The sequence below is a fragment of the Antedon mediterranea genome, chromosome 7, assembly GCF_964355755.1.
Source record: "Antedon mediterranea chromosome 7, ecAntMedi1.1, whole genome shotgun sequence".
Classification (NCBI taxonomy): Eukaryota; Metazoa; Echinodermata; class Crinoidea; order Comatulida; family Antedonidae; genus Antedon; species Antedon mediterranea.
In genome coordinates, this window is record NC_092676.1 from 23,559,551 (window position 1) to 23,586,617 (window position 27,067).

General features: G+C 33.5%; 3 protein-coding genes and 1 long non-coding RNA gene across 5 annotated transcripts; 1 reads left to right on the forward strand and 3 right to left on the reverse strand.

The window, feature by feature from the left end:
- Positions 1-1,133: 1,133 nt before the first annotated feature.
- On the forward strand, positions 1,134-3,471 carry LOC140054682 (moesin-like). The gene is made up of 3 exons (XM_072099763.1): positions 1,134-1,339; positions 2,075-2,292; positions 2,591-3,471. Exons 2-3 carry the CDS (start codon positions 2,179-2,181, stop codon positions 2,756-2,758), a joined length of 282 nt encoding a protein of 93 aa, XP_071955864.1. The 5' UTR covers positions 1,134-1,339; positions 2,075-2,178; the 3' UTR covers positions 2,759-3,471.
- Positions 3,472-4,705: 1,234 nt separating this feature from the next.
- LOC140054681 (uncharacterized) lies at positions 4,706-14,797 on the reverse strand. Its single transcript, XM_072099762.1, has 6 exons — positions 14,409-14,797; positions 8,678-8,824; positions 8,025-8,267; positions 7,489-7,593; positions 6,832-7,005; positions 4,706-6,260 (listed from the first exon to the last, which is right to left on the reverse strand). Exons 1-6 carry the CDS (start codon positions 14,424-14,426, stop codon positions 5,565-5,567), a joined length of 1,383 nt encoding a protein of 460 aa, XP_071955863.1. The 5' UTR covers positions 14,427-14,797; the 3' UTR covers positions 4,706-5,564.
- Positions 14,798-15,735: 938 nt separating this feature from the next.
- On the reverse strand, positions 15,736-20,511 carry LOC140053945 (superoxide dismutase [Mn], mitochondrial-like). 2 transcript variants are annotated; one of them, XM_072098707.1, is made up of 5 exons: positions 20,352-20,511; positions 19,720-19,922; positions 19,008-19,124; positions 17,172-17,351; positions 15,736-16,470 (listed from the first exon to the last, which is right to left on the reverse strand). In XM_072098707.1, exons 1-5 carry the CDS (start codon positions 20,378-20,380, stop codon positions 16,316-16,318), a joined length of 684 nt encoding a protein of 227 aa, XP_071954808.1. In that variant the 5' UTR covers positions 20,381-20,511; the 3' UTR covers positions 15,736-16,315. The 2 variants fall into 2 exon arrangements, with proteins under 2 accessions (XP_071954808.1, XP_071954807.1); XM_072098706.1 differs by having other exon boundaries at positions 18,996-19,124.
- A 326-nt stretch (positions 20,512-20,837) lies between these two features.
- LOC140054407 (uncharacterized) lies at positions 20,838-22,422 on the reverse strand. The gene is made up of 2 exons (XR_011846513.1): positions 22,355-22,422; positions 20,838-22,106 (listed from the first exon to the last, which is right to left on the reverse strand). It is a non-coding gene; the product is annotated as an uncharacterized lncRNA (long non-coding RNA).
- Positions 22,423-27,067: the final 4,645 nt, after the last annotated feature.

Below are 27,067 nucleotides of genomic sequence, written 5' to 3' on the forward strand. Positions count from 1 at the left end.
ATACAAAAGCGTTCGTTCAATAAATTTATCTTATCTTATCTTATCTCGAAAACGCTTCCTATCCTGACCGATTACCTTCCGTATTCGTAATCTACGGAACATTCTGGTCTAGAAAAGTTGGATGGCAATTTGTCCCCTTTCGGGTGGTGATATCCCCCCTCCTGCCACCGGACTAATAGGTATAGAAACTATTTTTAACTTGCTATGTTAATTAAAAGTCAAGTTATAAGCCAAAATACGTTTAAAATGGCGGCCATCTTGGATTTCAACATGGCGGCTGAAATAGAATATTTGCAACTTTAATAACAATATAGTTGGAATCTTCACTATCACAAACATAGGTATAGACACCATTTTTAACTTGTTACGTCACTTAAAAGTCAAGTTATAAGCCAAAATAAGTCTGAAATGGCGGCCATTTTGTTTTTCTAATTTTAAGGGTGAAGATCTAAAAATTGAGCCGGGTAAACAGCAAATTTGAATTCAGCACCCCAAAATTACCCTAAAACACATGTTTATCCTCTTTTAACACGAAATGCCTACAGCATTTCATTTTTCTCAAATCTGGACTAGTCTATATCTAAACCTTTGATCTGTGAAAAATTAGGCCTCTGTGTTGATTGGTACACGAAAATAGGAACTGACTAATTTGCTTGATAATGTTTGGGAAAAGAGTTACGTAACTTCCTAAAAGGAAAATTATTATCGTGCAAGTTGAGATGTAGGGACAAGGTGGTCTAGGCCTACTCCTTAAAAACAGACCAAACATACGACGGTAATATGTATGACTTAAGTACTGGCAAACATACGACGGTAATATGTATGACTTAAGTACTGGCATGATAAGTAATCATATATATGTAATAAATTAAAATAAGAATGTTTATTATTAAATTGAAATTTAAACTTTAAAATATTTCACATAGGCCTACATATACACCGAATTTTCGACACACCCGAGATATGTTCGCATCCAACGTGACATGCCATACAGTTACCTTATACCATTAATATTCGCTATATTGTAATAAAAGTATGACTTTATAATATTTAAATAACCCATTGTTATTGCCAAGAAATTACATCCTTTGAACCTGAGTATTATAATGCAAACAAATATTTGACCTGCTTCGAAGCAAACTCAAAGGTTAGGCTATTATAATAGAAACGCATTCAGTATTGCATATAACAGCGTGAAACCTCCATAACTAACAACACCACTGGCAGCGAGTGCATTCCATGAACTAAAAACTATCCATTATGTAAAATCTTGACCGACGAAACATTTTGGATGTAAAATTGCGAAGTTTTACGGCAGATATTATACTATTAATATAAGGTATGTATGGACATTATTATTTAGCCCTTAGCTTTGCAAGGAAACATATTCGTTATGTCTGTTAGTTTCGTATCTGAACGCACAACCTGTTTAAGATAAAAGCTAACAATGATGTTTTATAGAATATAATAGAACTTCTGCATCACGGTCTCTGGGCCTATTTTATTTTGTCATGGTGTGTAATTCTATTGAATGCAGACATTTAAATGTATTATAATAGTTTCAAAAACAGCTACATCCTTCTTTAAAACATTCGCTTGCAGTACTTATGCCTAGCCTATGTGCTTAGACCACCAATCTGGTTATAACCAACCATTTCTTAAGACGCAAATATTTATATTGCCTGGTAAAGATCACAAGCGAATCCCCTTTGGGTATTTCTTAGGGGAAATAGGGTTTAAAAGAGAAAAACGATCTAAGCATGACATATCATTACGACATTGACGTTTTATCTTGTTTTAATCTCACCATTAAGTGCCTATTATATTTTGTATTCATAATTCATGTCCGTGTAATATCCGTGTGTTTTTGTGTGTATTCTTCAAACACTTGACGATACTTGGTATCATATATGGTGAAGGACTGAAAGACAAGTATGTAAGCCTAATGCATATAAAATTGGCCAATTAAAATATTGGCATAACAATAGCATGTTTTTAGATGACAATCAATAAGGCATGGCCATGATACATTAACATAATTATATTACAATTATGCTTTTATATCATACTTAAGGTAATTGGCATCAACCGCGACGACGTAAGAGGCGACGATATCTAGATGAGAGTATTATTCTCTTCTACGTGACGACAGAACGTATATTTTTGGCATCCTCAAATATGGAAAAGCTGACGACGAGAACTGGTGAATTCATGACGTATGATAGTGACGTCAGTGAAGAAGATAAGGTTAAAGCTGAGGAGAAAAATAAACGTATACAAGAAAAACTACAGGTAGGATTGTCTGAACTTACGGTAGTTATTGATTTTGATTGATCTGCTATTGATTGATCGATTGATTGATTGATTGATTGATTGATTGATTGATTGATTAACTGACGCCATCCCAAGGCCTATTTATGTGTCCAACGTCTATTTAGGCCTATAAAGCTCTATCTACACTATCATTCACTTTCATAATATGAACACGGTGATGTCATATTACTACCATATTTGGGCATAATCACACTTTATTGTCAAAAAATGTAGTGTAGACAGAGCTTTAGAATAATCGTCAATTGTATTAATATAGCAACTAGGCACTGAATTAGAGAGCACCCAAGACTGTAACAAACTCACCCAAGAGGACATGGCACGAAAGCATCAAAACCGTGGTAACGTTCTTCGTGATAAGTACAGAAGAATACCAGGACGAAGTGGGGACACTAAGGATAGAGTCAACGAATTCGAAAACTTATGAAGTCACTATTGAAGAGAATCACATTATTGAGAGCTAATGTGACAAAATAGTGGCAATATACTCATTGGAATTAGGCCTATATATACACCAAAGAAACAAAAACTTTTTTGTATGATTCTATGATTGTTTTTAGGCCTGCCTTATATCAGACGTGGTCTTGATTCCTCCAGATATGCCTATTTTATATTTTGTTATGGACCAAAGACTCTAGACTTTTTAGTATTTTGTTTCTGTTTTTTATTTGTAATAGCAGACAAGTCCCGCCCAAGAAGCAAAGTCTAGACGGTTAAGGATCTGTATTTTCTCATTGTAAATCGGACCTTATGAACTCCGGTCATGTTAATCAATATTAACATACGGTTCAAAAGTGAAGTACATATTATAATTATTAATGGTGTATACTTTACGTATGTTGAATAAAATAAACTCATTTGTATATAGCTTTATTGTGTAATCCGGTAGTTTATTTGTTGACAGTTGTCTGAACTTTGAGCTTATATGAACGCAACATTTGAAAATCTGCATATTGGTGTGAACGTATGCTATTGCTCTATCTATTGATGGATGGATTGGTTTCGTCTTCCTCCTGGCTGGCCACGCATCCCTGCTTGACGTCAATCACGCATAATCTTGGGCCTATAATACTTCTCCTAATCACTTTTAAGTGGATTACCATAGTACTGTATCTAGTACTGAGTAGCCTAGGCCTATTATCAGAAATATTAAGTAGGATAATAATATCGCATTGTTGTATAAATATGAAAACAACAACAATTTTGCTTTAAAAAATATGTTTGTAGGCCTATACATTTTTTTATAATCTTTTTATCTTTCTTTGTTTATTGTTTGACCTATAATAATGTAGGCCTACTTTTAAGTGAATTGCAAATGTTATACCTTAGGCCTATGTACTACTTTCTTTACACATGTATAACATGATCGTTTGAATGTTAATAAAATTCGCCGCCAGTGGTGAAATCACACCACGTGACAGTATTTAACCAATAATACGCAGTTATTTAGTCGTTGCTTCTCAATTTACTATTCTACTTAAATTAGTGGGTTCTTTACGACGTTGATTGACGTAGAGCCTAGGCCTAGCTACATCAGTATTTTCTTCTGTTGGATATATTAACATGGAACAAATACATCATCAAAGACAAGAAGGATCATATGGATATAATCTCAATTCAAGAATTTTTACCGTAGGTGTTTTAGTCAAGTTTATCCAGTCCACTACCACTGTGCCTAGGCCTACACTAGTTGATGCTTAATTAGATGGGTAGACCGTAGGCTATCAGTAGGCGGTGGGAGGCTACTGTCGGGCCCAGTTGATTGAACCATGGAGCATGTTTTGTAGAGCAGAATCAGAAAGAAAAAGGTAAGTCTTTTATATTTTGTATTATTTAATTAGAAGCAGGTTGCTATTTCAGATTTACTCGCTCGCTTTAACTGCCAATTACAAAACTTATATAATTATTTTGATGATAATACAGTATAGGCCTAGACCAACTAGCCTAGGCCTAACCCCAGCTTTATCTGTTGGTCTACATATCCGTTTGTAAAATATACTGTCGATCGATGTAGTCGATACTTTAAAAGTCACAAAATGTTTTGAGAACCGTGCATTATGATGTACCAAGATACAGAATTACAATGTTACCATACCAGGCTAAATAGTAAATTAATATGAGTCCAGGGCTGTGATCTTCAGCATATCTTTTAGCTTTTATTTCAGAAATGCATAATATTGATTCTATAAAATTATATACAAAATAACTCAAGCAAAAATAGGCTACATTTGTGCCCCCTCTCCTCTTCCCCTATCACCCGGTCACCATGAGCTCTTACAAACTATACATTTACTGTTACTGCCCCATATTTCTTTTATTTGAACTGTGAAGCTTATCCAGCCTAATTAGGGCACACGAGGAAACCCTGTATGACTTTTATTCTGGTCATGTGTTGACATTTTTTTTTTCAAATTATGTAAGGTTTTGCAATTTCCTGCATCCCATTCTCATCTCATGTTTCCCATAGTGAGGCTGACGTTCGTCGTATATTTAAACTCATCGGACTGACGATGTCAATATACTACCTTAAAATGTTTTCATCAGTTCGTACATAACATATTTGTATTAAATTAATAACTTTTGCATAATAATTTGTACAAGCTACAATCTAGGCCTATGCTACTGTAATTGAACTCTTCTGTCGTAAAAAATTGTAAACATACAGTATACAGTAACTTAAATAAATGTTTTATCGGTATACAGATATAAATCCTACATAAATATGTTTCCAAATATTTTTCCAATTTGCAACAAAAACTAGTACAAAAATAAATGTGTCATTTTAAAATATAGTATTTTAAAATAATATGATATAACTTAAATTTTTAATTCAATCTTTCTTAAAATTGATTGCCTAGTATTTTCATACTTATAAACCATGTTAATCAATTACGGTAAATGAATTATAAAGAGTCAGCCTATAGAGTCCTTAAAGCATAATTCAAAGTTTTGCATGCTAAAAATATTGTGCATTGGTGTCGATGATTTGATTGGTCCAAACACTGCTCAATATATGTATATTTTACATTTAAAAAAGATTGGTTATAAAAACGTAGTAAATCAGCGAGGCTCTAATTTGAAAACTATTTATATAAATGCTACTATAATTCATACAAATTTTCCTTATGTGCAATTTAGAGTATTATAACTGCATGAAGGCATCACTGAATAATTTCTGGTTCTACTCGTCGGAACTATTGATTGACCTTTAACCCTCTTTCATTATGACGTATTCATTTATTCAATTCGTCCTGAGCCTTAGTAAGTTGAGTAATAGCGTCCTCTAGGTCAGCCAATGCAAACTTTGCGTTTCTTTCAATTGCATGCAACCTGTCCAAATTTTTATTTTTCCCGCCGCCGAAATCTTTTATCGCATTCCGTAAAGCTTTGGCTTTCATTATAAGTTTTTCACTTGATTCTGTTACCGAATCGAGTGTCTTGACGGCTTCTCGTACATCTGTCGGTGTTTTGGGACTAACTATCGGTTTTGCTGCCTTATGTGGAGCCCCGGGCGAATGTAACGTTGGTAGCCTTGCATGCATTTTAGGAGAACCTTGTACTATTAAAGAGTTTGGCCTGTCTGGTCTTAACCCCGGCTTTGGTTTCTTCAAAGGCGCTTGTGTTGACGGTTTTGAAGAAGTTTTATCCGAATCGTTCAAACCAGAAAAATTCTTTTTAAAAGAATTACTTAACCTTCGAACCAGAGACGGTCCTCTTTTAAATTCAGCATCACTAGTATCGTCTTTTTCATCTGTGTGATTTTCTTTGGTTTTACCCTGTGCATGTCCATTGATTTTACTGTTTTCATTTGTTTCCTCATCTTCTTCGTCCTTCCGACTGCCAAGACGTTTCTGTGCTGCTTCTTTCGCTAAGTTTGAGGTTAGAGAAGCTATTCCTAATGGCGGTGTGTTTATGCGTTTTGGGAAATGCTACAGAAAGGAAAGAGAAAATCAGTCAACAATGTGTGCTTATCTGCATGTTATTTATTTATTTATGTCATTTACACATTGATGGCGTGGTCAATAAGCATTGCAGGTTTAGAGTTCCTTGATTTAAAACTTTCAAGAGAATGGTAGGCCCCTAGATCTCTCTACCCGTAAAGAAAGTATTTTACAATAAACATAATCAACTCTCCCGATAATGGCGAGAGTCTCTCACTCACGCTAAATGCAATTTCTCCCAATATTTTGGATAAACCAACAAAAGCTCCCGGTTTGTATAAATTTATAATTTCTACTATACTACTCTAGATATTTTGAAATAGAAAACATGCTAATATTGGTCCGTATGTTTATAATCAATTCATGCGTGGTTTAATAAGTGAAATAATGAGTTGTCAACGCATTTTTCGCCTTCGGCACACATTGTGGATGAAAATATTGTTAGGTTTTCATAGCGCCCTCTATGGCTCGATATAGTATTATAGCGCCATCTATAGTTTTATAAAACTTCCTAATATTATATTTTTTCCAAGTTGGTAGGTCTGTCATATAGACTTACCTCTGGTTTTAATTCAGTGACGTGTTTCTTCTCCGTTTCACCTTCATCTTTGTCTAATTCTTCGTCAGTACCACTAGAATGACCACCACCATCATCTCCAACCGCGTCGTCATCTTTATCCTCAGTTAAAGATTTTGTTTCCTCCATGTCGTCTTCACGGGATGTTGCATCAACCTAATAGAAATGAAATCCAAACTGATTTGTTTGAAATATATTTGCCGATGTTTTGTTTAAGTGAATTTAAGGATCCCAAATGAGGTTCTTTCTTCTAGCTGTAATCCTTTACATTTAGGCTTAATGCCAAAAGTATTGTATTATTTTAGTGAACTTTTTTTGCTGTTCTGTTTTTTATTCAACAGTTAAAAAACGCTTACTTCGTAAAACGTATACTCATTTTAGATGTTGCCATTGGGGAGGGATGGTTGCCAAGGAAGATAAGAAGTCGAAAAGTTACTGATAAAAAAACTGATTTCCAAATTTAGAAAAATAGAAACATTAAACAAAAATACATGTAGTTTGAAATTATTTATGGATTATGTGAAGTAAGTACTACACAGGAACAGAAATACACATGCATTGTTAATCAGACACTGAATATGACAATGAGTATTATGAGAATGAGGAAGATAATTTTGATTTTAATCGTTTTCGATTTACCTCCATTGTTTTCCTTCTGGTTGGAGCTCTCCTTTCTGGTCCTTTCGGTCGTTCCTTAGCTATGTGACTTTCAAATACCTCTGTCTCTAGTGTATAATCATCGAACTGAAATAAGAATGAACAATTTTATAACGAGTTATATACCACACTTTCGGGACGACACCCGGCAAGGTGTCCCGGCCCCTGAATGGGGGTAGAGCGTGGTGTTAAAACATGTCCACTCTCGTTGGTTTCACGGTAAAGTGTCCCCTCGGTAAAGTGTCCCCTCTTAAATTCCAGACGTAGTTACTAAAGTATATATGAGCCATGTATGCACTAAATTATTGGTTCCCATGAAATAAATTCTAAATACTTTTTAATAGAGATCTAGTTTTAAAATATAGAATCTTAGTTCGTGCCAGCTTAATAAGAATGTCTCCTTGATGCAACGCGAGCAATTGACCAATCGGAAGCGACAGTTCGGATGATTCATGGCTTGTGATTGGTCAAATAACTTTTGAGTTGCGTTTGTAAGTGGAAACCAAGCTTTAACTAACCTGAACTGTAACGGGCCTGGTTTGTATATGGTTTAACTTTTGTAAAGCCTCGTCTATGTGTTGCAGCCACTTTTCATGCGTCTTAGCATCGTCGGAAGAAAACATCCACTCCTGATTGTCATCGTTGATTGGCTGAATCACGATTACGTATTTCTTTTTAAGTTGTTTGTTATTTACAGGTCCACAACTTTTGAAGTCTTGTAAATCAATTGAACCACAGTCCTTGTGTTTACCCTTTGAATTCTGTTTGATAAAGAACAACAATTTTTAAAGATAAATATTGCTTAAGTATTTTAAGAGTCAAGTGATATGAGATGATTTCTGTTTCTTTTTTACTATAATTATGATGTAGGCCTACGTACGACAGGCCCTATGTTTTACTGTACAGTTTTGTTTAATATATCATTCATTGATATTGTCTTTTTTTATGTTATCACCAGTCGGCGTTTCGATTTTTGTCTAAATAATAATAATAATAATTTTCAAGTGATATACGTATGAAACGCCATATGTGCCAAAATTGTTATCTTTTTATTAATATTATCGAGTCAAAACTCCGTCTAGAACCTAGAGTACTTCATTGGTGTTAGTAAAAAATATTAATGGTAGAAATTGGCAATAGGCCTACACGGTGTTTTCATGAGATTACAAACCTGTTTGTCGTAAAGATAAATATGTGAAGAGCTAACAACGACATATCGCTTCTTCCATTTTCCTCGGTTTCCAGTGGCCATAAGCAACACGGTCAGAGGTCCACTGTGGAGTTTGTTGGTGATGTCCTGGACAGGAGGAAGACTTCCCTTTAAACGAAAAAGATAAAACCATTGTTTACTGTGTAAATCGCAATCCCATGATGCTATTTGTGTGTATAATACACTTATGACCTTAATAAAGATATTTCTTTGGATCATCCAGTTGAAGATGAAAACATTTTAAGAGAGATCAACATTATTTTGTTACTAAAAAAGAGATACACTAAAATATTAGGTAGGCCTATTTATTATAGTAACGGTAATGATTGTATGATGTAAAATATGTCACTTATTGTTGGATTATCGCGTGGATTATAAGAGCATTAACATGATACAACATCGTTAAAATGACAAGGTCGGTTTTTGGGGTGCGGATGTTATTGGTTGTTCAATAAAAATAATCGCGTATTTTTTATGGAAATATATTCGTGATTTCTCCTATGATGTTTAAGAATTCATTTACTACATTACATGATGAAGACCGTGTGTCGCCAACGATCTATTTGTTTCTTTTCCTAGTTATAGAATACTTATAAAAATTATATTTCCATATAAGGATAACTGATTTCCAATTAATGACGAGGGTTATATACCGGTATAGGTCAACCGTCAAGTAGTTCTTCCGTACGGAACTGATCCATACCGGTATGTCTGCATACTGTACATAACAGCATGAGGTGGCACAATGCTGTGATGAACTTAATTACAATCTGTCCAGAACCTACAAGTAGTCTTAAATAGGTTCAACTCTGGGCCTTCGTTTATAAGAAATTTAAAACTTCTTTTTAAAGAAGATTTTACCCTTCACTAATGAATACATTTTGCATTGTTAAACTCTTATGTCTAACAAAGATTAATGTTGTACTGACTACCAGATACGTAAAATTATATTTACCACGCACGGGATTTAAGTGCACTACATTAAGAACCGTAAATGATTCATTAATGATCGAGGAGTTGGTTTTAATTTGGTCTACAACATTTATACCACATGTGTGCAAAGCGAGTCTCAATACAAAATGATGACGATCCCTGACAGTGGTATCTCATTTTCAGAATGTTAATAGCCGTATATAGAAATATGATTTACATAATTATTTGTATGTATCACTCAATCCACCATCACTTGGCCTACAGCCGTTTTTAGAACCATATTACCATACAGTTAGTAGTTGATTGATGACGATATGAATGATGAACGATAAGAATAGCCTTTCCGCATTTACTGTATTAATAACGATAACAAACAACTCACTACTCTTGGGAGGTTTTATCTAATTTAGTGTTTTATCTGAAGATGTGTCATAATTTGTGGATCCATGTCTACTCCCATCTTTGGATCTGATAAGATAGAGACGAAGCCGAGTTTTCCTTCTTATGAGTCACGCAATCTACATAAGGCCACTTATACGGTATATACAACGGTGACTGAAATAATGAATTTTCTGGATTTCATTTACAACATGATGGTATACCGGATTAATCAAAAACGATCTTCAAGGCTGCTTAATATTGATTTCTGTATTCAAAGAAACGTTCAGTCTATACTACCTGAATGGTGTACGTATTTGAATCTCGTAATCCAATGTCTATACCGTAATCAAAGTATCTGTTCAATATTATATTTTTCTTACCGAATGTATTTTGTTTGTGTAAACCTGTCAATAAATATCAATGGGAATTAATATATTGTTTTAATCATAGATTTACGTAGGCCTCATCTAATTATCATATTCGATAAACCATGAAATATTAAATAAATAGAACCATACTTAAGCCTAACATGGACATTATTAAAATTTTCAGACGGTACGCAGCGCCGACGGGACGTAGGCCCTACAATGTTCCGTTATAACATCATTTAGGCCTACTGTAATCAATTTTCATTCCTTTTCAATCATTCGTATTGTCTTTCAATTAATCACGGTCAGTTTTTGAACTAACCATGGAGAAACGTATTTCTCCATGAACCCATATAAGGCCTACTAGTCATTATCATAATAGATGACACAATGATGGAACCATTTTAAATTGTTTTGTTTTCGTATGTCGGCATACTTAGGAATATGCCTATATATTTTTAAAACAGCTAACTTTGAGACAATAACCTTTCATCTCCGATGAAATAATTTCCGTATATAAACAATAATACCCCGGTGAATTAGTACATCATGTGTTTCCAAAAAGGACACAAATAACTTTAACCTGGTGTTTTACAGATATTAATACAGTGCTAGTATAGTAGTATTGATTTTTCGTTATTGCCAACCGAGTTCCCTGGGAGGACCCTGGCTATTATATAGCTCTCTAACATATTAAATGTGGTATACCACAGGCCCAATAATAGACGTATGTTATAGCCTAATTAAGGTTTAGGATTTTGAAGCGCCGAGATTACAAAGATTAACGAGTGCGTGCGCGATTGTCTTTTATGTAGCTCCAGAGAGAGAAAACGATGGGTTTTGCAGTTAGGCTTTTTATATTAAAAATGCTGTATCTAGGCTAAAATTATTTTGAAACAGCAAGCCTTCTTTACTACACATTGCCCCAGTTCATCATCAAATCTGGTATTATTTAACCAAATGCCGTTAATCCAGTAGAGATTTAAGTATTCTGAAAGGATTTATTTTATTTATATTTATTTACGTCGTTGAAAGAAATTCAAAACAATTTTGTATGCACGAATGGTTATAACAACAGTGTCTTTCACTGTTCCTAGTCGACAGGATTGACGCCTATTTTATTCTTTTCATGAATATACAATAACTGCATGAATAAACTAATATACGAACGAGACACGTAGGAATATTTATTCACCGCCTTAATTAAAATGTATATACAGTATGAGATGTTTTGACCTCGGCCTCATGTTTCCATATTATTCAGAAATTAATTATAATTATATCTGGTCTATAATACAACATGGCGGTCTGCTAAATGCCAACGATTAATTAATATGAAAGGAAATAATTAAAATCTAATGATGTTTATTTAATTTAGAGGACGTTATCAAAATGTCCATGTTCCAATGTCGAATAGTATGAGGGTGGGGATGGTGGCGGGTTAAATCTGGTTTGAGCAGCGCAACGTGTTTTGAGTGACTTGTTCATGCTGATTTTAGACGGTACCGTAATTAACATTGGTACCAAAAACCACATTTATTGGTCATCTTCATATGTCAGATAAGAGATAATCATATCCTGTAAATAGGGGATACTATTGAACTTTACTGTACTTAACTTAGTATGAACATACTTTTAAACATCGAGTGTTTTCACGAGTTGGTACTACACTATACTCACGAGTGCTTTACAGTAGCTGGAGACTACAACACAAACAAACAGTTCAAGTATTTTTTATAGGCCTATAATTTACACAAAAGACCAGGAAGGTACGTAACAATACATGGATTAGGTGTATGCAGCTGATTCAGTATATTAACCTTGATAAGATCGGTGTTCCGACAACAATTTGTTGGAACGCCGGATGGAAAAGGAGTTATTGATTATGTAGTGGGGCTAAAAGTATAAAGAGATATCAATCCATAAAGAAATATAGACCCATGCCAGCCGTAATCACCATCTACATTAGTTCAACTTAGAAACTCACAAAACTATTAAATGTCAAAATATTCATACCACTTAAGGGAAATACGATTCTAAATTAATTTATGACACTTATTGTGAACATAGTTAAAATATAGATATTGTTAAGATGACGTACGGCTCTAAATTTATTTATGGTCACTCAACTCGTACATAAGTTAAGGAACATATCATTTAAGACGATCGGTGACGTACAGCTACTGGTCTAATTGTATTTTAATTTTATGGACACTCGTTCGGTGATGTACCTCAACTTGTCTATACTGTACTTATTTATGGTTACTTTGCAGTATTTTATATATAGTTAAAGTTAAAATAACATTATTAACATGGTGACATATACAATTGATTACAATTTTAGTTAATATTAATAGTGTATCCGTTTTCCATTCGTTGACTTTTGGTGAAAACCGGTACAGGTTTTCGTGATTAAGATGAAGAAATAAAATGTAATTCTATTAAAAAAAAACCTTCATTGGCTTTAACTAACATATTTAAATATACATACATTATACACAGTTTTAAATACCAATACCAGGAATGCGCCTTACTACAGATTCAAAGAAATTAAGGAAATGAATAATTGATATAAAATGTATAGCCATGAATGAGGTAATACTTAATGGTATAAACATATGGTTTGGAATCGTAAGGAAAGAAATAGGTCTAATAGTAATAACTATAAAAAGGGTAGGCCCAATTATAAGATATTTTAATTGACATAGAAGAAGGATTCAACATGCTGAAAATACTAATGTTATTAGTCGTTCACTGTATCTATTTTCTTTTTCTTTTTTATAAATGTTGTGACGTATTGGATTTTGATGAATTGCCATGTTACAGTATAAATTAAAAAAGATATTTAAAAATAAATTAAATATATAATTTGTGGAAATATAAAAAAATAAATACAAAATATATTTTTTTGATATTATTCTTTCTTAATTAACGACCTATCCTGTATTTATATTTTGTATTTAAATCGTTAAGTTTCTGAATGTACCACCAAGATGTGTGCCACTGGTTTTAAAATGCCAATAGGCCTACTACTGAAAAACAATGATGAGAACATTTTGTGAGAGTGAAAAAAAGTGCCACAAACTCGTTTTTCTTATGAGCCAATTAGTAGATTATTTTTTTCGATGGGCTTTCAGTATTGTCTGCGAGGCCTCATTTGTTGTATTACTAGGTATATTTGGAGGTGCCGGGTATTAAAGCACAACACTGTATAAATATAACAACTCATAACGATTCGTTAAGTAAAATGAATGGTTCCCCTCTGCTCTATTCATTTTTATTAAATTGGCGTAGGAAATGTAAGAGATTGAATGTGGCATACTTAGGACATGAAGTAATTGACGAACTATAACAATCTAAAACCTATTACTTTGGGCACTTTTCGCTATAGCTTCAGGTAGAAGTTTCGTCCACTTCTTTGTATAGGCAGTTATCACACTGTACGTATGGTCTCAATTTTCAGCTTAGTGTCCTAATTGAAAAGGGTTCAGGTCCAGTTCCACTTCTTAGTAATTACATAAATTCTAAAGTATAGGCTGCCCTACTTCTGTCATTTTACACGATACAAAACATTATTCATATGTTTATTACATTGTATATAAATTGTATAGAGTTATGTGTCAACAATGTAATGGAAGTCCCTTTTATGTACTTGTATAGGTCCTTTAAAACATTTGATACGTTATATTTCATAATGGCATATAGGTAGGCCTACGTAAAATGCCAAGAAAATACGTTTAATGGGATAATATTCTTATCAAGTAAATTAAGTTATCACACACCGGTAAAAGGTAAATTAATTTTGTTGGCCTAGAATTTTTGTTTTAACAACCAGCGGCTCATAATCTTTATTTCTATGGTACATTTATTTAAAGATAACGATCTTGGGGTAACTTACTAATACTATTATTTTATTCGAACTTGAATTAGGTTGTTATCGCCGAGCATAAATGAACACGGCGGTGTTTCAATTAGGAGTATGATTGATTAAAAGTAGGTATTTTACTTACGATTTGTTGAAGAGCCATGGTGTATGGTACAGTTACCTGGAAGCCCCTACTTCAGGATGGTTTCGTCCGTATATTAAAGACCTATTCTGTTGATTACAATGCAAAAGGCGTAACCTCCATGTAGCTGCGATAGCCTGCAAATTATATCTGTCTTTTAAATTTCAAACCGGTGTCTCTCTGTTAAAATTAGTCAGGATGTGGAAATGATCGTGAAATAAATAATATAATCCGGTGCTAGCTGCTCCCGGTGTTTGTGTTCCAACTAAAAACAGCGGACTAAGATTTGTCTTTACGTCATATATCTGGTGTTGTCTAGTTAGGAAATGCCGCAGAGGATTGGGTCAGCATCAAGGGACACTCTCAACAAATACGACATCACAAAATAAAGTTTCATTATAATAAATCCTTCATACTTTTATGATTTAGATTTTTAAAACCGTGGAACCACGAGTGCGTTAAGTCCATGGATCTGAAACTGTGTACTGAGACGTATGGATTACTTTGCATTATTAAAGTATATGATTTACTTTGAATGATTTTGTTTCGGATATATTCAGAGCATGACTGTTTATCGCTTGATAAATCTTTATGGTTGGTGTGGGCGCATGTTCTATATAAAATTACTCAGCTGTTACGAGTAACCTAATACAGTAGTATTATATTGAAGGACGAATCATTGGGAGCGGTCCCTGATTGGTGACAATGCGTTCTTCCTTCAACGCGCTCTGGTCTCCTTGTACGCCGCTGTTGCACGCGTAAGCTTAGTCCTCGGTTCTCAGGTATAACCCAATTATCCTGAATTCGGCGGAGCCTTGGTGAGGTCCAAGAGGTTGTTATGGCACTCCAGGACGGACATAACTTTGTCAAGTTGACATCGCTCGTGTTGAGTTTACACTAAAACACACACACGCGTAAAAAAAAAAAACAACAAGTACGCGCGATGTGAACTTGGCATGGTTATGTCCGTCTTGCCGTGCCATAGGTTGTCCCTGACCGTGTAAGGATATTTTTAAATCCATGAACTTTATGAACTCCACTTTATTACAGGATAATTACCATTCAATAGCAAACGCGCGTGAATCTTTGTATAGTTGATGCAAATAGGGGAAATTCCCGCGTCCTTTTGCTGCGCGAGCTCGCTGTTTAATTATAACATTTCTACCGGAGACCATACCCGTAGGTGGTAAAGTAAAAAAAAAATGAAAAAGTTGTGCCTTTTGGCACAAAGATCTTGAGACCTGTGCATTAGAGTATGGTACAAAATAATTAATAATACAATACAATTAAATAGAATACCTTACAAGAATAAAACACACAAAACAAAAGCTATATTTCAACTTAAATTTAATGACTTTTCTCCATCAATATTTTCATAGTCATAAACTTTTTAAAGACAGCAAATCAAATAATAAAATAACCCACACGTACTGTAACACAAATTTATGTGATCTATTCTTTTATAGTGTAATCTCCGTGTGTGATTATTTTGTGCGTTTGACTAATTTTTAGTTTATTACCTTGATACGTAAATATTTTATAGAAACTAATACAGCAACCAATAATTTAAAAATCTAATTATATTTCATGTCTTTCTCTTTATTACCTAAAATTTAATTTCATAATCATTACTGTTTCTTCTGTTTTTCTAAGACTCGGGTGTTTAACACTATCGAGCAATTTACATTAATCCATTGTATGTATAACCATGGCTTGATCGCTAATGGGAACTTAAATCCAACATCCATAGGTAAAATTGTTTGTTCTTTTCTGATGAATGCACATAGAGATTTTATAGTGAACATAATAATATCTATAATATCTCTATGAGTACTGTAACTTCTGTGTCAACTATCCCATGTTGACATTCCCAGTCGTTGGCGCATTGACTGCAAAATGAGAGTATTTGGTTACAAGCCTTGGCTAATTGCCTCGCGATACCTCTCCGATACATCCTGCCAGTTAATAATATTCCAGATAGCTTTCACATAATCTGGTCGTACGTTCTTATACTGAAGGTAGTAAGCATGCTCCCAGACATCAATGCCTAATAATGGTGTTAGCCCTGCAAAAGAAGGAATTATATAATATATAATAAACAGTTAAATAGTGTTCAATAATTACCAACAGAACATTCAAACAATTCTAATACTGAACTTTAAAGAACCTAGTACATTTTTCGAAACGAGTAGGGGGTTACCCTGGTGTACTACAGGTAGTATATACACAGCCACTGTCACACACAGACACTTAGCATAACTCATCAAGACTGAGGGCCCCTTGATTGTCAGCATACGATGTTTAGGGTCACCCTCTATAAACAAGGTGAAATAAATAAATTAAATACATTTCATTTTAGAAAGATCGTTTCACAACACGCTTTCACGTAGTGTTAGGGTACACGTTTCTGTTGTATAGAAGGTTTCTATATATTATTATCAATATTGAAGGAATCGTTTCAGAATTAAACAGTGCTTTCAAAAATGTTCTCATAAATCACCCTTTCCCCCACCCTAGTCCTAAAGCTCTGTCTACACTATCAAACTCATCATAGTACTATTATACACCGGGTCCTCCAAGTCTTTGACTGAAGAGACACCCTAGTATAAAGAATATATAACATAATATATAATATATGCCTAAATGTGGTTACTACGACATCATCATGTCCGTATATGGGCACATCACATTTTTTTGTCACATAAAGTTTGATAGTGTAGACAGAGCTTTAGACTCTGTATCAGCAACTATACTATTTGTACTCACCAGTTGTAGGAAGTAGAGGATCTTGATTAGGACATGTGGCTATGGTCAATGATCCGTTTCTACTATCATAGCCTAACCATCCCCAACCAGAACCTTGTATAGCAATGGTGGCAGCAGACATCTTCTCTACCAATTTGTCAAAAGAACCAAAGTCCTTTTTGATAGCTTGAGCTAATTCACCTATCAATCAAGAGAGTAATATTACAGTTAGAATAATATTTAAATGCAATTAAACATACCACCTTGGTTGAAACTGGTGTGGATGCTTAGAATCTAAGAACTTAAAGATACTAGTTGTAAGATACTGTGGGTCTATTTAAAACCTCCTTTTACAATTTAAAAATTCAAAGTCAAATTCAGATTAATCAGTTAAAGTTACTGTACGTCTAATGGTAGTTTCATTATTGCTGTGAATTAATATTAATTAATATTATTTTCTAATTTACAAATGCACTATCTGCCTTATTGAGGAAATTTTTCCCCTGAGCCTGAAAGAGAACCAAACATCCAGACAATCGTGGTGAACTGGGACACTCTTGGAAACTCCAGGACACTCTTGGAGACAAGACTTGTGGTCAAAAACATTTAAAAAATTGTATTGTTATATACATACACTTGAACTATTAGCAGAGAAGCAATTACAGTAAGGAGCTTGAACAGTACTTAAATATTATTACAATTTACAACATGTATAAGTTATAAATTATCAAGTCTTGTTATAAGTACATGCTTAGGCAAGATGCATAGCTTAAGTTACATGATGCTGCAGATCACCAAACGCATTAGAATCGCATAAATTTGTGTTCACTAAAACCATAAACCATTAAAAAAAAATTGTGTACAGAAATTACTGTACATAGGTATAAAGTAATATAAGTAATTTACTAAGAGTATGATAAAATAATATATGAGTGGTATAATTACAGAATGTGATGTTCAGAAATGTGTTGATGCGACCATTTTGTCTTTGCTTAATATTTGTAATGGTAAAGTAACGGAAGTGGAAACACCGAATGTGTGTATTCATGATAATTCCATGTTATAAAATAAATACCATCACCATGGCAATATGTTAATTATGTTGACTGTCTATTCATCAGATAATTCAGTTAAAACAAATATTTATTTTATATCTTAATCAAAATATGCCTAATCTAAATATTTATTTCACCTGTTTCTATTTACTGATTTTTGATGGGCCTGTAAATAACAAACATTTTTTTTTTCAAGAAATAATACTTTGTAAATATAATAATTATAAACAATAGCTAATGAAGTATTGAATGTAACTCACAAATAATAAATATTCATATTGAATATATGAATGTTAATGTTATGTAAATCATTACCAACATATCCTAGCTAGTGACCTACTGAACGGTACTCACAAATAATAAATATTCATATTGAATATATGAATGTTAATGTTATGTAAATCATTACCAACATATCCTAGCTAGTGACCTACTGAACAGTACTCGCAAATAATAAATATTCATTATTGAATATATGAATGTTAATGTTATATGTAAATCATTACCAACATATCCTAGCTAGTGACCTACTGAACGGTACTCACAAATAATAAATATTCATATTGAATATATGAATGTTAATGTTATGTAAATCATTACCAACATATCCTAGCTAGTGACCTACTGAACGGTACTCACAAATAATAATATTCATATTGAATATATGAATGTTAATGTTATGTAAATCATTACCAACATATCCTCATGTTAAATGCAAGGTGCCAACATGGATCAGCGAAAATGATTGATGACACGAACACCATGCTAAAAAATTAAGAATTTTTTTGACCTCCCATTTCACCTTTCGGTTCTCCGCCGCCGTTTGGCGAGAGATTCTCCCAGAAAATGGAGTGATTGATATGTCCACCACCATTGAATTTCAAAGCTGGTTGAAGAGCAATCATTGCGTTCACATTGCCTGTTGACAAAGCAAACAATTATCAATTAAGAAGTCATTATTAGAACCCCTCCTTTAGGACACCCATTTAGTGGAGGACATCATTCAGGGAACGTCACTCCTATTCAGGAGAGGGCAGTCACTTTCATATGAAACGAACATAGGGAAATAAATCTTTGACCAACTCCTCCGTTGGGTCTGAAGGTGGTCCCTTAAATAGGGGTTCTATTGTATGTACAGGTATAGTTTAGTATGTTATGAACAGTATAGAACTTGATGTCAACTACTGTTGAATAAGTACCGTAATGAACTTTAAGATATTGTCCCATTCAAAAGGTCGCAAGCTTCTATGATTAAATGTATAAAATCCTTGATGAATTTCCTGGGGTATTCTTTATTAATTAAGTGGCCACCAAGGAGACAAAAAAATACCCATGACCTAATGAACATTATACAGTTTTAGAATAAAAATCAGTATATTAAATTCATATTATTTTATATTATTTGCAATAGCATACATATTGTAGCCATGACCATACAAAAAATAAAAGCCTGCTTCTTGTGGTACTCCCAAAAGGGTTGCGCCAGTCATTGGCCCCTCAACACTTGCACAGACCTTTTTCTTGAGCTTCTTTTAGTTTAACCTCTGCAGCATTCAAATTAGTGACATAGGTCTGGTGATGTTTCTTGTGGTGTAGTTCCATGATATCTGCACTAATAATAGGTGACAAGGCTGAATAATCATATGGAAGACTAGGAAGGGTGTGCTCACCCCGAACAGAGAGATGTGCAGTAAATTGCAGTGTTGGCCTAAGTATACTGAAAAGATGAAAATCAACCCATTGAATATTGTCTTATGAGGGCATATCTAAGAAAAGATGGGAAATAAAATAGTATTTCTTCTAGGCTACTCCTTCTGTCTTGCTGTGCGTGCACAGTTACAAAAATAATATCAAAAACATATTTAATTAATAACTATACTTTTTTCTGTACTGTATGATAAGAATAGTACGATTGAGTTCTTACATGCTGACAAACATTGTGATAATACTATGTCGCACAAACCTGAACCATCCTAGGCCTAGGTATACTATAGTAAACATGTGCGCAATTCATCCAGGTCAGTCGTAAATAAAAGACGCAGCTGACCTTCTTGCTTGTTGGCAGCAGGCCTAGGCCTAGCCTATGCCTAAAACCTGGGCCTATATTTAATTGTTTTTACTATGTAAGACAACAATACATACATACCACTTTAATCCGACAGTTCTAGACAACATAGTGCTATTATTCTGTCCAATACACAGATGTATTGAAGTATTTGCGTGTCGAAAAGTTCCACTTTTTGTCAAATCTCTCGATGCCCGATCGGTTTTATGCAGGGATTAGGGCGCCCTCACATTTTCTCGTCGCTTTATTGTGTGCCCTCATTGTTAGTACTGTATAGCCACAAACTTGGAATTCCCAACCGCTTTACATTTCCTTAGATTCCAGAGTCGGAAAACATTTCTTGATGTATAGAACGCTCTTTATCATTGTCTGTCATCACATTATCTTTATCATACTCTGGATAGACATATCTTTTGTTATCAATATAATCTTCATAATTATCCTCATTTTATTATGTCTCTTCATCACTCAGCATGTTAAAATATGGATCATCAATCATCAACGTTCATAGCATTTTTATATTGAGTATAACACGACAGTATTATATGAATAATAACAGAATATATGTGACTTTATGAGTGACACAAAAAATGACACTCTCTTTATTCGCATTTTAAAATAGTACATTTTGGACTTATTATATATCTTCGAAATATGAAACACAAATCTCCAGGACCAGGATTACCATGGCTGGGACTGAGCTAAGAACATTTTGAAATAGTGTTGTCATTAGGTCAGCGGAAAATGAACTTATTATACTTCGAGATATGAAAAGAAATGTATTATGCAGGACCAGCTCTGTGGTGTTTAGGGCTGAGCTAAGAAAACTATTGTTACGTTACAAATACTAAAATGAGTAGGCCTAGCAAAGGAGCGATAATATTCTTCACAATACACAACAAGGCATGGTTTACATAGTGGCATAAGAAAAGAAACTAAGCGGATCGAAGAGGATATTAACACATTTTTTTACTCTATGGTCCGACTCCTTAAAAAAAACTCGGACTAGACATCTCTAAAATAATATACGGTAGTTACCACGAAATATCATAATCAAAACGTGCATAATTAAATTGATTAATTAAAAGTAAGTAAACCAAACCTATGGAATAATCTTTAAGATAATAATTGTTCCTCTGAACAAATTTTTTTTTTAATGTTATGTTTAATGTCACATAGTTATTTACTTTGACCAAAAAATATTTACTTGAAAACTGTAATTTAAAGCCAAAAAAATAGTGGTCATTTTTTCTTTTTATAAGTGAAATTTTTTTTTTCTTTTAAAACTGCGAAATGGCAGTCTGTGGCGAAAGTCTATTTTAGTAAGCTTCATTTTCCATGCTTTTTTGGGGACAATACATCTTTAAAAGTCCTATTTATGAAATAATTAATACAAGTTACTAACATACGATGACATATATTATTATAGGTGTTGCCATCATTGGATATAGGTTATGCCGTATTACCACCGTATCCTTAGTTATAATCCATGCGGTGAATATTTACGTTTTTGGCGGCAGCATGGCTCCTGACGTCGTCCGATACTCCAGAATCTCTTCCAACTGCGAGATGTGCGCTTCCCTGTCCAGAAGCGATTCTTTCTGCTTGGTCTACATGGGCTGTGGTAATTTTCTGGGATGACTTCGATTCCCAAACCTGGGCTCTTCCTGACCCACTATCAACAACAAAATCTGCTCGGCCTCCGGGTAGGTTCACTTCAGAACGAACTTGGGCGTTCGGATGTTGAGATGTTATGTGGCTTTTAACTTGGCCAGCAAAAGACCCGCCATGATTCTGTGAAGTGTTGGACATTCTGCAGAATAATTTGTTCTTATTCTGAAATAGTACAATCAAAGTAAATGTCAATTTTGAATGTTTTTTCCTAATTTTTATTTTTAATTTAAGCTTAAATTCACGCTCCTTATCAGACATTATTGGCATTAATTTAAGGCCTATCTAGCAACTACAAGGTTTAAAACCTAAAACAAAATTCTGAAATAAAAATGTACATCTCGTTCATGTCAATGTAGCCTATACACCAACAGTGATGGAATATAAATTAAAACCTAAGGCATCATTCTTACCTTTGAAGAAATATGTTTCTATTTTTTCTAAACAAAATTATTAGCGTCTGGTTCGTAACTGATCAAACATCCAAATAAATTTTATTTGCGGGTAGTGTGTTAATGTATTAAAAAATAATAATTTGTAATTGGATAACATTATCCACGTGATACAAAATATGCAAAGTGTTTTCCAAATTTGAACATTACATCATGTTGGAAAAACCAATACTTTGTAATCAATAGAGAATTAACGAGATAATAGTTCAACGCGGTAATGGTAAAATCCCAGAAGAATTGGTCAATACTTCACCAGAATATGACAAAATAAGATAAGATAAGATAAATCTTTATTGTCATTAACACAACAAGGCAAACATGAAAGTTGAATAAAAATACAATATTTTAATCTATCATTGAAGACAATATTATTTGAAAAAGGATCTAGATATTACACATTAAAATTCCATGAACATTTATATTCACAGTCACAGTCTTGGGTAGGCTACGTCTTGGAAGGGAAATATGAATTTGTACTAACTAACAAACCCATTTTTATTTGATTAAATTAGCTAAAGAAGATCTTCTCTCGTTTATTTAATAAAATAAAATGTATACCCGCCCCAGAGGAACCCAACTCTCTCCTGCACTCTACCACAACATAACATCTTTCCAGTATTCCGGTACTTTTGATACCCGATGTGTATTGATGCGTGCAAATAACAAACATTGTAGTACAGGTACAATGTATGGCATACAAATTCTAATAATGTAAGTAAGTGCGAGTATAGCCTACAGTAGAAAAACACAATCTTCATTATATAAAGAATAACACTGCTGAATTGTACTATGAAATAAAAAGTATGCAACTTTTTAAAATCAATCAATAGTTGCAGCACGTTATGCTAAAATGTAACGCCTTTTAAATATTTAATAATTGTCTTGAGGTGTCGATACTATCTATAAACCTAATTTTTAGTTTTAATTAAAATCACATATACTGAGTAGTATGAAGTTTAAGCTTTACTGTACAATGTCATAGCAAACATGGTAAGCTTCTTAATTAGTATTAGTTATCAATTATTATAAGTTAGTGATTCCAACAAAAAGCAGGACGAGTTATAAATAAACAATTTTCTTTATAACATAACATAATAATTATAACATAATATAGTCATACTACGGTTACTTTGATTTGTTTTTATTGTTCAACTATGGTTTAACAATATGTAACAGTATAATGTATAGCATTTGTAATTCATTTACCGGAGTTCTTTAACAATTTTAAACAGTGATATAGTTTAGATTGTAATTGATACTAAATATTAATAATGATCTTTGTAATGAGACATTTAACTGTGATGTTATTCATTAGAATGAATTGAATTATGTATCTACTTAGGACTTCCGATATAAAGTATCCATAGTATATACCATACTCACACAACAGTCACTGATATTTTGATATTAAGCAAGACACTATTATATAAAATGTAAGTGTGCTTCAGTACGAAAAAAATGTTTTACCAGCTATAGTTTAAATGTTAATTTTTAAACATTTTGTGTATTTCTGTTCTTATATTAAAGTAAATGCGAGTAATTTGGGACTAAAATTATAACTTTCTGACTAGTGGTTGCTGAGATATTTATAATGTCCATTTTCTTTACCAATGGTCAAAAATAAGTTTCACGGTCTATTTTGGCAAAAGTTGTCCATTAAAGTGAATAGAAATATGTATTTCCTGAGTATTTTTGACCATATCCGCCCAACAATTTCTGAGATATAAAAAGTGTGCTCTAAGCCAAAAATTTTGGTGCCGGCTAGATGTCAAAGATCAAAATTAGTTTTATGATTTTTATTACATTAGAATAAATATAAACATATGCTTTGCGAGTAATTTGAGACCACAATTATCACTTTCTGATCAGTAGTTGCTGAGATATTCATATGGCCAATTTCTTGACCAGTGGTCAGAAAAGGGTTTCCATCCATTTTTGGCAAAAGTTTTCTATTAGAGTGAATAGACATAAGGGTCTGAGTAGTTTGGCATCACAAATATTCCAATACACCCAGTAAGTTACCAAGTTTCGCAAAGTCTTAACTTTAACCATTTGACCTTTTGGCCCCTGTACTGACCAAGCATCCCAATTTTTTTTTCGGCCAACAGCAAAAAATTGATTTGTATTGATATAAGGAAGCAAAAAACATTGTTAGCATAGTTTGCTCGAGGGTGCAGGTAACCCCTTTCTGGCTCCCCAAACTATTAGTATCGGTCGGCAAGCGATCAATCGTAGCATGAAGATCAAAATGATATTTATTTGGAGTTCACACTTTTACAACAGTGGCACTCAAGGAAGAGGAAGGTGCATCCATAGGAAATAATAATAAAAATACACATACTGTACACGTATATCGCTACCATATTTGGGTACATCACACTTTTTTTGTCAAACTAGTTTGACAATGTAGACGAATCTTTACAGATAGTTGCTTTACAATGATCGTAGCAAAACATATTGTCGGGTGCAGGGAAAACATTTCTTTTGACCATAATTATTCCAAAAATGTTCAACCAATACTTCCTTATACTTTAGATAGTTATTTTCGCACTGTACCAAAATTAGTGTCTTAAACCACTGGCTTTCTAATGTGGTCGAATCATAAGAATGTAATGATGACGATCATTTGTGATTAATAATTTTTCAGTACATAAAAAAGACTGTAAACAGGTCTATAATGATCAGCAAGAAAGAGTAACCTCTGAATATTTATTTGGAGAAATCCTTCCATATTGTTTGATCAAACCAAGATAACCTATTTTTAAAAAACCTGTTTGTGCCTGCGGCGCTTATAAACGATGGGAATAAACTGTTATAGAATGATTTTTAGTAGTTTCTTTTGTATCGATAACGAAACAGAATATACCTGTCTTTCACCTTATTTCAATAGAAAATAATAGCATATGCCTTACTTCTATTACCCAGAGGCTACGTTTGTGTAAGCAAACAAAAATCAATTTTATTTGTTAATCTACAGATATGCCTATATTTTGTACCGTCATCCAAAACTAATCACTCAGTCTGAAACGAATTTTTGAACACAATGAAACAAATGCGACGGGAATACGAAAAGTTTAATACATGCTCATAAATATTATGTTTAAAACTAAAGCTATTATTGGTTTTACTGATTTGAGGTTACTTGTCCGACGAGGGACTAACATGAGATTGATAGAAAAGGCGATATTTATTGAACCGTCAAAATGAAGACAGGAACATGTTCATTGCTAGGTATATTAAGACATCGTGTACTGTTAGGATTTAGTGTTTCCATGTCTTTCCATGAGCTGGGTTCTTGTCTTCATTTTGATGGTCATAATAGTTATATAGGGCCAAATTTATCTAACGTGACAAAAACATAAACTAAGAAATCATTCTGGAAAAAAGAATATAGTAACGGAGATAATAGTTGAATGTGTTACTTTATCCGCCATAATGACAACATCGTAATGGGGACAATATATTTGAACAAAAGAAAAAAATATATACCAATATGACCAGTTGAGTACAGGAATATTATATTCCGCATTTAAAAATGTGAGTGTGAGCTCCGTATATAGGCCTAAAGCCTAATGAAGAAACATTATTAAAATTGTATTTTTTTGTATAACTTCATTTTTTTAATGAATCATTTGTACCATTTATCGATTTTGGAGAGATGACGCTGAGTAGTAAGTTCGAATTAATCGATTGTTCAGTGAGTTCAGTACATACAAAAGACTGTAAACAGGTCTATAATTATCAACAAGAAAGAGTAACCCCTGAATATAGTATACAGTTATTTGGAGAAATCTTTCCATATTGTTTGATCAACCAAGATAACATATTTTTTAAAAACCTGTTTGCGCTTGCGGCGCTTATAAACGATGGGGAATGAACTGTTATGGAATTACTTTTAGCAGTTTCTTTTGTATCGATAACGAAACATCAGTAAATGAATACACCTGTCTTTCACCTCATTTCAATAGCAAATAATTGCATAGGCCTTACTTCTATTACCCGGAGGCCACGTTTGTGTAAGCAAACAAAAATCAATTTTATTTCTTAATCTACAGATATGCCTATTGTACCGTCATCAAAACTAATCACTCAGGCTGAAACGAATTTTTTAACACAATGAAACAATGAGACGAGAATATGAAGAGTTTAATACATGCTGATAATTTTATGTTTAAAACTAAAGCTATTATTGGTTTTACTGATTTGAGGTTACTTAATTGTCCGACGAGGGATGAGATTGATAGAAAAGGCGATATTTATTGACATCAAAATGAAGACTGGAACATGTTCATTGCTAGGTATATTAAGACATCGTGTACTGTTAGGATTGAGTGTTTCCATGTCTTTCCATGAGCTGGGTTCTTGTCTTCATTTTGATGGTCATAATAATTATATAGGGCCAAATTTATCTAACGTGACAAAAACAAACTAAGAAATCCAAAATCTGTTAAGTTAAGGAGTGGTTTGTCCCTAAAGATAGGCCCCTACATAGTATAAGTGTCTTGATATGGTTTAATAGGCTCAAATATAAAACACCTTTATACAATTCATGTATAGGCCTACTTCTAATTGGTGTGCAATCGCACATGACTCTATTAATATGCTAATATCGTAAATGGCGCGTTTCATAATGCTTATTATATTAGATGGCATAGCTACGCCAGGACTCGATAT